Here is a 14,943-nt window from a genome sequence, read left to right on the forward strand (position 1 = left end):
TCTGAGTTTTTTCTCAGTTAACGCGCTCCCCTGGCTCTGGTGAAAAAAAACTAAAACAATCCACCTACAATGGCCCTAATACTCTTCTGTGAAAAAGAATCTCTCTCACAAACTATTTATAATTCCATGCAATACACAAAAAAATACACCAAACTTCAAATACAATGTTTCTTTATTATATGTAGTCCTCAACTGAGGTATTAAAAACCACTTGGTGACATCAAACTATACTGGTGAATAATCTCAATGTCCTGGAAAACACTGTGCTGTTAGTTAGTGCCATCTTTTTTGCTGTTGTGTGCTGGGGCAGCAGCCTAAAAGCTGTTGACTCCAACAGAGTCAGCAAACTTATCCGGAGGGCTAGTTTTGTTCTGGGAGTGGAGCTCGACCCCTTGCTGTTGTGACCGAAAGGAGTTGGATGTTTTCCAAACTCCTCTTGATCATGGACAATGTCTCCAACCCCCTCCACGATACGCTGGTGGGACAGAGGAGCAAGTTCAGCAACAGACTGTTATCCATGAAGTGCACTACTGAGCGCCACAGGAAATCCTTCCTTCCTTCCTGTCGCCATTAAGTTGTACAACTCCTCTCCTTTCTGTTGGAGGTAGAGGGCACTTTGACTGCAATAATTATTACTGGCTCATGTGCAATATGTAGTTGTGCTCTTTTTCATGGATGTGCAATGGTATCATGTTACCAAATGTCACACTGGTCACTTTTATCTTTATCTTAGCTTTTTTAACATTGGCTTTATTGTATTTTATTGTATTTTCATGATTGTATTTTATATATTATTGTACTTGTATTTTTGCACTGGTGGTACTTTGCACTTTATGGCACTCTACTAATATTTCTTATTTTTCTTGAACTTTTTAACCTGATGAATCTGAATCCGTTTAATCAGCGAGGGCACGCACCCAGACAAGTCAGCTGTCCTCATCCCACCTGTGAACTTTGAGCACTTTATTTTCACCTTTTGACCTTTTTAACAATTCTGCGCAGAACTGCTGAATTTGGTTAGTAGGCAGCATGATAAATGAATGAGAACCAGAAACTTATCTACATCCATTTGGCGACAAAGCATTAAGTGGCTGTTGCGCTCTATGTTGAAGATGAAACCCTCGGGTCGTAAATGGACAAAAACAAAGCATAAGGAATACCGCATACATTGATACCATGAATTTCCGTTTCTTAATCCCATGGGTATAGATAGATATAGATATACTGTATATATATATATAGGCAAGAACCAACAAACACAGTCTTCTTGTCAGCCCGTCAATTCCAAAAAAATATTGTGCAAATGTTTCATACAAATTACAGAATTCAAGGAGCATTGGTTATGCAACGTCTCAAACATCAAATTCACTCACTCCTCAGCTCGTATACTAAACTGCAGCACAGCGTTTTGAGCACAGCACTCATGTTTTTCATAAAGCAAATTTTACACAGACACATTCCATCTCCACACATGGACACAGTAAGGCCAAAACCAATTCTTAAGACAATATGAAAAACTACAGAAAAAAAATTATAATAATAATAATAACTGCAGCGGCCAACATTTTAACTGTTGCGCCACCAGTACCGTATACGAACAGTGTGCACTATAGAATATACAATGTACTTATATAAAGGGTCAAAATCAAAACCATAGCATGCAAAACAAAATATATCCAAAAGGTAAGATGAAAGAAAAATATCAACAAAAGCTTAAGGTCAAAAGAAAAACAACAAAACAAAATATCTGATACCTTTGGCTCAGTCAAAATAAAAACCATGATAGCACCACATGTTAAAGGGTATGAAGCCAGCTTTCCTGCATACTTTGACACTGGTGTGGTTTCACAACAGCAACAGAGGGATAAAGAAGGAACAAGCAAACCTAAAATGGCTTCTGATCCAACATAGTTAATCTGCAGTAGTGTGTGTAGTTGTGTGTTTTTGACAATAAGGGCTGGCAAGATCCTCAGCTGAGTGGAATGGGGGTGTTTAGTGTCGCCCAGCTGGGGTACATTCCCATTACAGGTGGTACAGACTGTGTGCTAGGGGAAGGTATTGGGGCTGTAGTGCAGTTTTGGTAGTTGTTGCGTTTTTGTCAGTTTTCATGGCCTTTGACCCTCGATGTGTCCGATCCCGGTGCCCTGCCGATTCAGACACTCACTCTTCCCCTCGCACTGAAACGTCCATATTTAAAACGTCCGTTATGCGTTTGACTGATACTATGTAGAAAAAACGAAAATAAACACATGAAATGACTTAAAATGCCGTACTATTAGTCCTTTCTATTCCAATTTGTTCTCCTCTTTCTCAGCCGTGGGTGTTTCCTGAGGTGGGTAAGGGGGCGGGTCCTCGCTCTGACTGGCGGCCTCTGTGCTTTGTGGCTTAGCGTTGGTCGGGGGCCCCTCTGTCGGCGGAGCTGCGGTTTGTGTGCAGTTGATCGGCGCCAGTACTATGGGAGGCTGCAGGGGACAAAAAAACCAAAACAAAGTCGAGATGAGGCGATTGTGAAGCGCATCGTGCAGAAAACAAAACTTATTGATAATAACGAAAATGAAAGAGATAAGACAAAGAAAACAAACATATACAGTCATTCCTCTGTTCACAAGTAGATTTCAGCTAAATGGTAAAACACTTTCATTATCTTTCATTAGGTAATGCTTTTACAATTCAACTCCAATTAACGAGTGATAGTGATAGTGTTGTCAGAGGTATTACTGTACACAGAGCTAGAGAACTCCTAGGATACATAAAGGCAGAGAAAGCCTATCAAAGAAAACCCCACTGGTGCCTCGAGTCCCTCTAAACTAACAGATAACACATGCTACCAATGCTACGTCAATCTCTAAGAAATAACAGGAGCTAATCAACACATTTATCATCACCACCAGTGACTGATCTAGCTGTCACTTCCCTCTATTCCATGATTACTAGTCTACCACTGATGTGTGTACACAAAAATGGAAATAAAGGTCTATTCTCCAGGAAAAAAAGCTACAATAAAAAGGAACCTTAAGTAAGATCAGGATGTTTTAATGGCAGAGAGGAAAGTAGAGGCAAAAACAAGCCCAGATAGAATACCTGCAGTGAAATTCACAGACAGCTGAGCCCTCAGCGCCAGACTAGAGCACACCCACAGTAAAGTAAAAGGGAAGGAGCAGCGATGGGAGGGGGGACAGCAAAACAGAAAGAGGCAGTTGGAACGGGTGGAACTGTTTAAAGGGGTTACTCAACTTGAAATTCTACTTTACTGTGCGTGTTATTTAACACTAGAAATTTTCTTTTTTTTTTCTTTGCTTTTTTTTTTTTTTTTTAAGTCTTTTCGTTGCTCCGCAGTAGGCACTCATATCAAACTGGTATTCACCACAAATCCACTTCCAGTCCAGAACTGGGGCAGCTCCCTGCGCCACAGCGCTACAGCAAGGCTGGTGAGCAAAGTGCAAGGCACCAGGTAGAGCAAGGCCGGCTGGCCCCTCTGCATCACTGCCAGCGCCACGAAGGTGATCAGCAGGCCGATGCCATAAGCTGAGAGGAGACAGAGTGGCACACACGCTTAGGTCAAACACCGGGTCATTTAAAGTTTAAAGGCACTGGTGTCCCATCATGTGCCATCAACGCCAAAGATAATGCAGGTTTTCATGCTAACCAAACACCACAGCAGCTCATTCCACCAGTCAGCATAACTTTGACCAGAGAGGGGGGAACTAATTAGTGAAATAAGCTGTTGTAATGTTTGGTTAGTTGGAAGGAAAACTTGCTTACTCTTGGTTCCTCAATGGTACAGGATTGGATACAACTTGCTTAAGGCATTTAGCGGACATGAACAACAGCAGAATGAGCTTTGATTCCTAAATCTCTAACATTACAAGCAACCAATAAAAAGTGCAAGAGATATTACTAATATTTCTGAGTCCTGGTCCAGGACAGTTCCTTAAGAGAAGGGTGCATTTTGGAGCAGGCTACAATGGCAAATTATAAACAAGAGTATCTCAACAATGCCAAGTTTTTCCCCAAGTGCTATGACTAAGAAAAGTACAGTGATTACCCATCAGTCCCTAGTGAGCATGTCATGTACATACCGATAGTGCAGGCCACAAAGTAGATCCTGGAGGCCTGCATTAAAATGTCAAACCTGTGACAGTATGCGACCAGCAGGCCTGGAGGGAAGACAAGAGAGAGGCGATTAAGTCAGTCAATCGGGGGCAGTTACTGTATTTGCCCATATCTCAGCACAGAGATTTAGATATGACTTGGTGATTTGACAGACAAAATTGTTTAATAGCACTTTTGATATCTGATATCAACATTGACTATTTTTAAACTACACCGGACATGCTAAATAAAATAATACATTTCAAAATTGCAGATATACCCTAAGTCTGGGTATGAAGTGGTGCTCTGTGTTCACATGGCTAACAACATAGCTGTACTACGGTCCAATAGCAGATTTGAGCTTGCCAATTGCTGGTTATTATGCCAAGATTTCAGCTGCAGCCAAATTTCATGCACCAACCAAAGACGAAACAAGGTGGCTGTGATCAACATTTGTCAAAGCATCTCTGGTTGTAAAAAAAACCACAGTTAGTTACCTGGTACTAAGACATCGCCAAAGCCCAGGAGGGAGAAGGGCCGGTCGCACAGGGCCAGGGGGGAGAAGTTTAACCGTGGCACTTTAAGCACCATGGGAAGCTGGAGCAAACACAATGATCAGTGTTACCACAGCTTTCATGACATCTACTCAACTGCTTAACCTCTGAGCTGACAGGGGCGTTTGGAGGCGGAGGAACAGTCAGTGCTATATTTCTGTAACTAGACCCACCACACCACCCACCACAGGGAACCCTGGAATTTGAAAACAAGCGCACCTTTTCATGTGTGGCGGAGTCAGAGGGACCAGCCGCTACCTCCACCATTATACTTTCCCCATTCTGTGGAGGAGAGGCACATGGTAAAATGAGCTCAACAGACTGCAGACAGTTAAATATACATTTCAGTGAAAACAGCAGTCTCAACATACCTTTGTGAGGAAGGGTGTAATAAATACAAAGAAAACATCGTAGACAAAAAGGACCACCAAGAGTAAAGTGCAGGCCTGCAAGGAGGAGAGACAGAGGAAAAATCCATCAAGTGAATTACAACTGACATGATATCAACATATACTGTATATCAAGATATGGTTAATGTATGCAAAATTACGTTAAATGATCAAATTAATGTTCATCTCATTGAACCGAATGGTAATGTTAGGTGTGATGTCAAACAAAACAGAAATATTATATAATATATATATAATATATATATAATATAATATATATATAATCTAAAATATAAAATAATATAAAATATTCCTACCATACCTCATTTTATGAGAGTTTTTAAGTAAAATTTGCTTGTCATCATCAATTTAGACAGCAGAAATGTGTGTCACGATATTAAAATATCTTCATATCATCACAATATGATTCCACTGAAAGACGATAAACGATAATATTGAATTATCGCCCAGCCCTAATATTTATTATACTGTAAAGAGATAAATAATGTGGGGGGACTAGGAGACAGACAAGGAATCATCATTGAAAATGAGTGGGAAAAGAAGCAAATCCTGAAAAAAACATATCCCACATTAGTACAGCGTACATGTAAGATAGCACCGACCCACCTTAAATGTGGGCAGTCTGATTGTTTTGAGCATGTAGAGACAGAAGGCGATCCCCAGGGTGTCTTGTAGCACCCACGCCCACCTGGAGGACACACCATATGGAACAACAACACTGTTAGTCAGCCCAGCCTCCTCAGCACCATCGTCATCTACCTCTAACAAGATATTACTCACACTCCAACAGGACAATTTCACCATTATGTCATCCGACACACATCTGGCAACCGGCACTTACAGAAGGCGTCATCCCGTAGTCCAGATACAGGGGCTACAATGACATTTTTACTATGGAGGGCATGTGTTTCTAAAATGAAATTCTGGAGCACAGCGAAGAAATTTAGCAGCACAATCTGAAATTAACTGAAAGTACCCATACCTACTTTCATTCTGAAGTTGCAAATATGATCTTTTTTTTAATATTCTCAGGACCATGAATGTATTTTTAGTAGAATATGCTGCTAAAACCCTGGCTGTGTTGTTTCTATATGTTTATCTCTACATGTCTGCCAGGATATCAAACAATCCAGGACAACTTTTCTAATGGATACTGGATTTTAAACACTCCAAAAAGATAAAAGAGAAAGAGAAAAGCTAGTTGAATCACAAGCCAGTCAAACTATATTTGTGGAGACAGCAAGACAAAGTTTGTGTGTGTGGCTATGTTTACAAGCAAGGCTGTTTTTAACCTCGCTACTCAAGCAACCTGGTTTTGGGTTGACCCATGTAAACATATATACAATAAATAAATATATAATTTGGGTAAGCTCATACTCCGATGAGAAACTCTGTTAAAATGCAGGGCTTATACTCTGATATTAAATGGGTTACTGTGGCACGTTAGCATCTTGCTCCTTTCACTTTTGGTTTTCGCTGTCTGCAAACTCAGACTCAAAAGGTTATGGGTACATTGTGGATTTGACAGCGTTTGTCTCTCCATACTCACTGGTCTTCATTGCGAAACACCACCCAGGTGACGCTGACGCTGATGCAGAAGGCTGAGAGCAGCAGCATGCGGACCTGCGGCAGCTTGTGCAAGTAGGGCAGGTTATTCTCTGGAATCCTGCGGCCACAAGACAGACCACATGTGAAAACCACAACTGCTGTAAAGTCATATTTGCCTTCAGTGAAACACAATTATAATATAGCATGAATATCACTACGAACATCTCCTATGACCAGTGTGCAGGCTTTTTTCTGACTAACCATTCGCTTACATGTGTTGTATGCCAAATATTATACTTCTACAACTATTATTTGTATTCAATATATTTGTGTTCAGGGTTATGAATGAGGGATTGCTTGTTCATAGACAAAAAGAGACACTTAAGTTCTTAATGAATCACAATCTTGGCTCTAAAATCATTCCAACTGTTAGGGTCTTGATGAGAGCAGTTTGTTTTAGTGTTAGTTGTAATTTGGAGACTAGGCTTTCAAAAAACAACTATATGAAGAGTCAGAGAAAAAAGATCATCACAGCTGGTGACAGCAGATCCCTTGGGCAGCTGATGTCAGCAGTTGACTGTTCATGAAGTCATATGGAGGTAAGCATGCTATTGTACAAGTACACATGTACAAACCTAAGTGACACCTCACTTTAAATGGAAATTTAACCCTTGACAGTAAATAACTGATTGGATACAGTTTGATTTGAAGAGTCTCACCTGCACTTGCAGAAAGGGATTCTCCTGACGAAAGGCCATAGACAGCTGTAGAGGCCGACAGAGGAGGCCACACAGAAGATGCCTATGGCCCAAATGGCTAGAGAGAGGTGCAGTCAGGAAGTTAGTGCATATTGTCACTTTGTCATATAATATCCACTTACACACCATGACAGGAATACACTTTTTACTGGTTAAAGATGAGAAGACTGGTACCAGTTTGCTGCACTAGGGTGTATGAACAAAAGCTACTGAGATGATGCTAAGCAGCTTGTACTGTCTGCTGCACATATACAGTGAGCTAAATCATTAGCATACTACAGAGTGATAACTTCTTTTAATCTTTATTCATCCATGGAAAGTTAACTGAGCAAACATGCTCTTCTTCAGCACTTCCTTGCTTTACACTCACACAGATCCACACATTCACACCTGGAAGGTGTCCTCTACATCCAAAGCCTGATACTACTGGCACCTTGACAGTAGTATTTGAGGGAAGGTGGAGCATTTCTCATTTGTTTTCCCAACCAAGATTTCCTAGCTAATCTTGGGTTCGAACCAGCAACCTTCAGGTCATAAACCTGCTCCTCTAACTTCTAGGCTACTGCCACCCTCCAACATAGGAATAACAACTGAAGCAATAAAAATACTGGGTAGACATGATAGAAACCACTATCAGTCTATTTGTCACATAATGGGGGATGTGATCAAAGAGCTTATAATCCAAAAAGTCAGCATGTTGCTTTGAGGAGAACCGTAGTAATGTGTGTGATAATGCATAAGGAGAGATCAGTGTTGTGTCGGTCGGTGTGTGTGTCGTACCCAGGAGGTCGTAGAAAAAGTAGAGTAGCACCAACATGCTGCAGCACATGACCACGAACACACAGATCATGATGGGCGTGACATCCACCGTCTCCTCGTCCTGCTTCTCTGTGCTGTCGTCCCGCTTGTGCTTCATGTAGCGCCTGCAGAGGGAGAGGCAGGGAGGAGGGACAAGAGGAGGAGAGGGGAGCTGAGCTGAGGAGGCTTGTTTGGGAGGTTGGGAGCGTGCGCATTAAACTAAAGAATACTGATCCGTGAACACTCGTCAGGTCACAAAACCATACTGATTTCACCGTGCTTAAGACGCAAAGTAGTCAAAACCAAAGCAGGAAGCTAACTTTTTTTGTCCACTGGCCAGCATTACAAAATTAAGACACATTCACCGTTTTACCACCCAGATATTGTTTATATAACTAAAATAACTGATGGTTGGTTACTTGCAAAAGTGGCCAGGTTGACAAGCCTACTGACCACAGCCAATATTTACCAGTGCTCGGCTGGTGGCTGGCATTAACTTCCTACACAGACCAGGACTCGCACTCCTTTTCCAAGATGTTTTCCGCCTTCGGCCCTGTGCATCAGAAACCCCATCTGACCGCGGCCTTAGTCACCTTGGCAACTCCGTCAGGAAGAAGAGACTCAGATTGGCTTAAGCTGGTGAGTCACTCAGACGGCCAAATAAACAACACTGCCCTTTGCTGGAGTTGGAATTGTACTATTCGGTTTGCAGAGAGGAGATGTATACATGCTCCTCCAAGAGAAGATTGAGCAATCATACACACAAGCAAACACAGACGGGTCTATTTCCTGTGCAGCAGTGCAAGAACTTGTAGTTCCTTGCCAATGAAACTGTGACAAATTCTCCCCAGAGATGATTAACTTTTGATTTATATTTAGCAGCAAGGACTAAAAGCATGACATTCATAGATAATGTCTGAAAAAGTTTGTATCATAATGAACTGCGTGTTGTGTACAGTTATTTCTGTGCCTATGTAACACTCAGTCAGAACTGAGAATTCAAAACCATGAAATGATTTCCCACATTGGATGCCAGTTTCCTACTGTATCCCCCCCTTTTTTCCACTTACTTCTTGCTGTCCCTGCTGCCAGCCCAGTAGCCTCCGATGGCCACCGTTCCCACCGCCATTAAAAAGATGATCACCATGTTGTAGTCCAACACTGGCTCTTTGGGTGCGTACATGGCAACCACTCTTCCTTTCCCAAAGGTCTGCAGGGGTCAGGAAACAGCATTAGCTCGGGTCTGAGTAATTACTGAGACTAGTCAAACTGTAAAATGGTAAGAAGTAATAACTTTGCCATGCTAACAGGCAGAGAGAAACTGGTAGCATCAGTTGTACCCCAAAAGTACCAGGTCTGAGTGTCTATGGTTTCGATGGCTCACAGCCAAAACTCTCACCTTGCTTATGTCCAGCATGTCAGAGTAGCTGAGCAGAGCTACAGGAATATCAATCTCCTCATACTGAGTCTTGTTTCCTGCTGGTGGTGTCTGTGATAAAAAAAAAAAGCCATTGATTTCTGTTTTCTGGACCACAACATGATGCACAACTGTGAAGACCAACTATCCTAAGATGTTTAAAGCTATACACAGGGTTCCCACACACACTTTGCTACCCAATTCCATAACTGTTTCATGATTATTTCATGATAATTTCCGTTACAAGTATTTGTTTGTGTCCATGTTCCAAAAAAGTAAAGTTAAATTACAGTATGTGATATTACATAGCATTAAGGAAACAGCGTTTTCGGTGGTGAACACCCAAAAATGCACCGCCAGACCATGTTACTACTTTGAAAGTTGTGAGGTTGCAGGTTTTATATGAGGGGATGGCGGGTGGGGGGCAATGTTCAAAAATCTGTGACTGTATTATTGGTTGTAATTTTATGTACACCTACTTCAGGGTGTAAAAGTAATTGGATTTTGCATTATGAACAAATTCAAATCCATGGTCTTTACAAAACTTTTTGGACGCATATAACTTTCCACATCATTTACAGGCCTGGAAAACACCAGATTTTCCATGACGGTAGGAACCCTGTTTATCGCACAGCTGTGCCCATGTAAGAATATCCAATTAGTGTTTCCCCCCTTACCAGTCTGTCCTTGCTGACAATGAGCAGGCCTTTGGCACCGTTAATCTGGGCCAGTCGGACCTTTTCGTAGAAAGTGCAGTTGCCTCTCATCACCATGGGGATGCGGTTGGGGAAGCCTCCCTCTGGGACCTCAGAGGGCGAGCACAGGACCGATGTTGTCAGGTCATAGATCTGGAGATGTGACTATGGGATACAAAGAAAAACACACAAATGCAAGGATGCTTCACAAATGCACGGTTCGCAATGTGAAAATGATTTGGATCCATCCCTGAAGTTAAGATTCTCTCATTTTGATGCTTATAGTGTTGTCATGATAACTGAAATTTCAATACCACTTATATGCTGTTGCAAATAGATTGAATTAAATAGTGAATTTTATAAACGTTCAATACTTTTACCAAATGTTGAAAGCTGAAATTCACCTCCAGAGAGTGTATACAAGTAAAGAATGTTAAAGAGTTGTGTTTTTTCCAATTGACAAACATCTCCCAAATGAAATCATTTTTATCCGCTAATGACCTGTAACTCACTATACTCTGGTATTAGTCATAAAGCTCTCTCACATTTGCAAATGGTTCAGAAGGCAGCTGCCAGGGTTTTAACAGGCACTAATAGAAGAGGCCATATTTCAGCTTCCTGGCACTGGCTTCCTATAAAGGATTTTATTGATCACCTACAAATCAGTACATGGTTTAGCTCCACCCTGCATTTCAAAGCCTATAAGTCCATATACTCAACAGTACACCCTCAGGTCTGCAAATATGGCTCTTCTCTTTCCAAGTCCAGACTGAGGTCAAAAGGAGACTGGTCATTTGCAGTCAGAGCCCCTAAACTTTGGAACAACTTGCCACTAGATATAAAGTTGGTGGAGTGTGTATCATCTATTAAGTCCCTTTTAAAGACCTTTAGTCCATTTATAAACTTTTCTTCACCTTATCTTGACTTTTTATTAGCCTATATAATTTTATTGTTCTTATTTCTGCACTAGTCTTATATTGCCTTCTCTTGACTTATTATATATATATATATATATATATATATATATATATATATATATATATATATATGTATAATGTTTTATCTTTCTTTTGTAACTGCCCTTAGATTGTTTCCATTGCTTTCTTTTTCCCCTGCTGTTTTCACCATTGTTCTCTACTTAAAATATTTTTAGAACATTATTATCATTATTATAGTCATTATACGTACAGAACCGACAAAGATGGCCAGCTGACAGTGAAATATCTAAAACCGCTGTGCAAAGGTTGCTACAAAGGTCAGGCGCAGTAACTCTTTGCCTGGTGGTTTTTCTTGTTTACTGTGGCATCACAGTAGTATCAAATTTTGCTTAATATTGGCATTGAAGTCAAAATTCTGATATGGTGACACAACACTAGTTGCTCATAACTATTCACTTACTGCCTTATTGAGGTCGTGAGGTAGACGTGCCCATTGTGAGTTGTAGAATATGCAGTAATCCTTTCCTTTGCTCTTGCCCTTGTCACTGAAATGGGCCATGCCATACTCTCCCACTACCTGTCAAAATCAAAACAACATATGAATTTCTAATACAACATGTTAACTCAAGGTGTGGATGAAATGTTTATTGCTTTGCTTCCTGGGCTTCACGAATATATGGTAGCATTGCAGTATTTGTTTTTGTTTCATGTTTACTGAGGTGAAAGTGGTAGAGGAAAGGAAAAGAAGTCCTGTAACAAACAAAAAGTTACAAAGGTGTATCCATTGCTGATACAGTAGCTTGTATACTCACGCGCGTTTTAAATTAAACCTCTTTTAAACGGAAACATTGATATTGAAATAGTGATTTCATCATGCTGCAGCTGAACTGCTCTGGTATCAGTTATGACGATTAACAGTAAAGCCGTGTTGGTCTAAAATGTACACAGGCGCACTTTATTGCTGTTTACATTAGTTTGCATTTTGCATTAGTTACCTGTGACTAACTGCCTATGACAGCTTACTAACTAACGTTTAGTTGTCCAGTTAACGGTGATTGTCTAAGACGATACCACAAGTATCAGATTCATTGTTTATGGAGATGTGTCATCATTAAATGACAGAATTTAGTGTGAAACTAGTGATAGTGACAGCGATCTAGTCAATCTACAATAATCGTGCTTGGCTGTTATAAATCAAAAAGGTAACTGCTGCAGGTTACCGGGGCCCAATCGGTGATCTCCGCAAGCTAACACAGTCATAGCATGCAAGCTAATAATTCAGCAACTAAAAAACAATTTGTTTTCATCTACCACGTGTAGGCTACGACGTATATTAACGTATAAACACTTTGCGAAGACAAAGATACAGTCTGTCTCACCTTCTGGATAAGAAAAGCTGCCCAAATCAGGGTTATAGGGACCCTCATGATGCCTAGCTTGTTGTTGTTTCCCCCATCAACCGCACGGCTCGAGCCACATACAGTAAAGCCCACCAGCCGTTCTAGTACGGCCCGCCCATTTTCTGCAGTGCCTTTTGTTATTGGTTGTCATTAGTCGCACAGGAGTAAACACGTCTCGTGATTGGCTCAAGTCAAAGTCAGTCAAAAAAAGAAAAAACTATACAAAGATGCGGTCTTGATGCTAAATTGGTGGAAACGATGGCATTTGATCTAACACTAAAGCAAGTAAGAAACGAAAAAATAAATAAATTTGCTTTTACCAGACTTTTTCTTTGCCTATTATTTATTGTCTGGGTGAAAGGTCGGCGAGTGAGAGAGGCGTGGCTGAAATTTTAAAAATGGCGGCGAGTGTATATTGAGGTTTGAATCTACAATCAGAGAACAAAATGATTTTATAGCCATAGTAACATAATGTTTTGTCAGTTTGATAATAATATTTCTCCATGACCAACTATGTGTCATGTAGTCAACGCGCTGACGCTGGGCGGTTGCTGACAGCAAAACTGCATTAAATGAATTCTGAAATGACAATGATGAAAAATGTAGCCTACCGAAACAATGCAGCATGAAATTAAAATGTAAAAATATAATGATTCAGCCTTAACTAAGTCATAACAATGTTTTACTATCTTTGACAGGTACTCATTGGTCTTAAAATAGTTTCCTTTTTAAGCTTTATTTACTCAGACAGATTGAAACATTCATCATTATTCTGGGGTAGTTGAGGGTTTATTGCCTCTGTATTTATTCAACATAGGCCAAATAAAACATAGGCCTAATAAAACATTATGTTGACTCTGGCACTATGTCTTTTTGTTTTGGAATGAAATTTGACTACATTTGACTATCATTTTAACTTCATTATCATTTTCCTCTAGCGGTGGTGTTTATTTTGTAGTTGTGGCACCGCATCACCGCTGAATAAACACAGAGGAAATAATGATTGTTGTTGCCCACGAAGGGAGAAAGCAGTTTTTAAATGAGATCAAGCGGACTTGGACACCTGTCAGCTGTTGGCGTGTGGTTGACATCTGTGGTGATTATCTGTACAGGATTTAAACCCTGCCCAATCTCTTCCACCAGGTACAGGAAGGCTACACCTCTGATTTCCTACCTCACCATAACACCCTATACACCCTATTTCCACTATGATTATGCTGCACAGCTTTCATACAGCTTCATAAACTGGCCTTGGGATGGGTAAACAGATGACATGAAATGCTCCATACCTTTGGAGCAGCTGAATTGCTTAGTTCCCTGAAACATGGCTACATTTATTTATTGCCCATTGTATAATCTGTGTAATCATGTCTGCTCTCTCTCTCTCTCTCTCTCTCTCTCTCTCTCTCTCCGTGTGTGTGTGTGTGTATGTGTGTTTTAATTTATTAAATATGTGCCTTTAATGCTAGGTAATCTGGGTCTACAGATGGAAACACATTGACAGAAATGCTTATTAATGTGCATTGTCCCTGTACTAAATAAACTAATAAAAAAAAAAAAAAAAGCTAATGTTTTCACTCATCATTGTCGCTACAGACTGTTTGGGCATTTTGTAGGCTTATATTTTTTTGCAAGGTGCACTGCAACATCTCAAAGCTGTGTTTTTCTGAAATTCACAATTATTTATATAAATTTACATTTATTTGTAGGCCTAATGTGTATATATATATACATATCCTCTCTTTGCCCTGCCTTCCCTTTCTCTTTCTCCCTATTTTGTGTTTTATAGTCTACTTTTTAAATATTTGTTATAGGATATTCTAGGCTCCATTGTTTCGTTATGTGCTGCCATGTCTGTAACTTTCTGTGCTGGTGCAGTCTCGGTCAGCTCTCCTTTAAAAATATGTTTTAAAATTTTGACTCAGACAGTTAAATAAAGATCAGAGGAATTGCAGATGTCTTGTGAGAGTTTTGTTGTCTCTTTGGAAACGTATCCCTTCCCTGGTGGTCTAGTGGTTAGGATTCGGCGCTCTCACCGCCGCGGCCCGGGTTCGATTCCCGGTCAGGGAACTGCTTTTAGGGGCAGTCCGGTGGGTCAGTGAGCCTGGATAACATCTGTCCTGTCCTGTCCTGTCCTGCCGAAGTGTCATTCGGATAAGGCACTAAATCCCTGCCCTGCCATTCCCAGAGTGGCTGTTCTGAATGCCACCCTCTGATATGCTGGTGAAATGTAAATGTAAGGGATTACTGGTTCGTTAATCCCTTACATTTACATTTCACCCATAATTTCATGCAAAGGAGACCCCGTCAAAACCACCTTAAACACCCCTTCA

General features: G+C 40.6%; 1 protein-coding gene and 1 non-coding gene across 3 annotated transcripts; one reads left to right on the forward strand and one right to left on the reverse strand.

Moving 5' to 3' along the window:
- Window positions 1–172: 172 nt before the first annotated feature.
- On the reverse strand, window positions 173–12,673 carry sppl2 (signal peptide peptidase-like 2). 2 transcript variants are annotated; one of them, XM_071526927.1, is made up of 16 exons: window positions 12,590–12,673; window positions 11,671–11,787; window positions 10,255–10,437; window positions 9,560–9,649; window positions 9,231–9,370; window positions 8,143–8,285; window positions 7,324–7,420; window positions 6,606–6,722; window positions 5,663–5,744; window positions 5,018–5,092; window positions 4,866–4,928; window positions 4,590–4,689; window positions 4,080–4,157; window positions 3,365–3,525; window positions 2,274–2,462; window positions 173–2,177 (listed from the first exon to the last, which is right to left on the reverse strand). In XM_071526927.1, the coding sequence occupies exons 1-15, from the start codon at window positions 12,635–12,637 to the stop codon at window positions 2,286–2,288; spliced, it is 1,671 nt and encodes a 556-aa protein (XP_071383028.1). In that variant the 5' UTR covers window positions 12,638–12,673; the 3' UTR covers window positions 173–2,177; window positions 2,274–2,285. The 2 variants fall into 2 exon arrangements, with proteins under 2 accessions (XP_071383028.1, XP_071383027.1); XM_071526926.1 differs by having other exon boundaries at window positions 173–2,462.
- A 1,935-nt stretch (window positions 12,674–14,608) lies between these two features.
- trnae-cuc (transfer RNA glutamic acid (anticodon CUC)) lies at window positions 14,609–14,680 on the forward strand. The gene has a single exon. It is a non-coding gene; the product is annotated as a tRNA-Glu (tRNA).
- The last annotated feature ends 263 nt before the right edge of the window (window positions 14,681–14,943 follow it).

The sequence above is a fragment of the Centroberyx affinis genome, unplaced genomic scaffold (genome assembly GCF_046629955.1).
Source record: "Centroberyx affinis isolate AG114_WGS23_722 - 3 ecotype Tasmania unplaced genomic scaffold, CSIRO-AGI_Caff_v1 ptg001479l_1, whole genome shotgun sequence".
NCBI lineage: Eukaryota > Metazoa > Chordata > Actinopteri > Beryciformes > Berycidae > Centroberyx > Centroberyx affinis.

Coding starts and splice junctions, on each gene's coding strand:
- sppl2 (XM_071526927.1), bottom strand. CDS start 12,637: ATGAGGGTCCCTATAACCCTGATTTGGGCAGCTTTTCTTATCCAGAAG. Junction 11,788..12,589: donor CAGCTTTTCTTATCCAGAAG/GTGAGACAGACT, acceptor TGATTTTGACAG/GTAGTGGGAGAGTATGGCAT. Junction 4,690..4,865: donor ACTCCGCCACACATGAAAAG/GTGCGCTTGTTT, acceptor TGTTTGCTCCAG/CTTCCCATGGTGCTTAAAGT.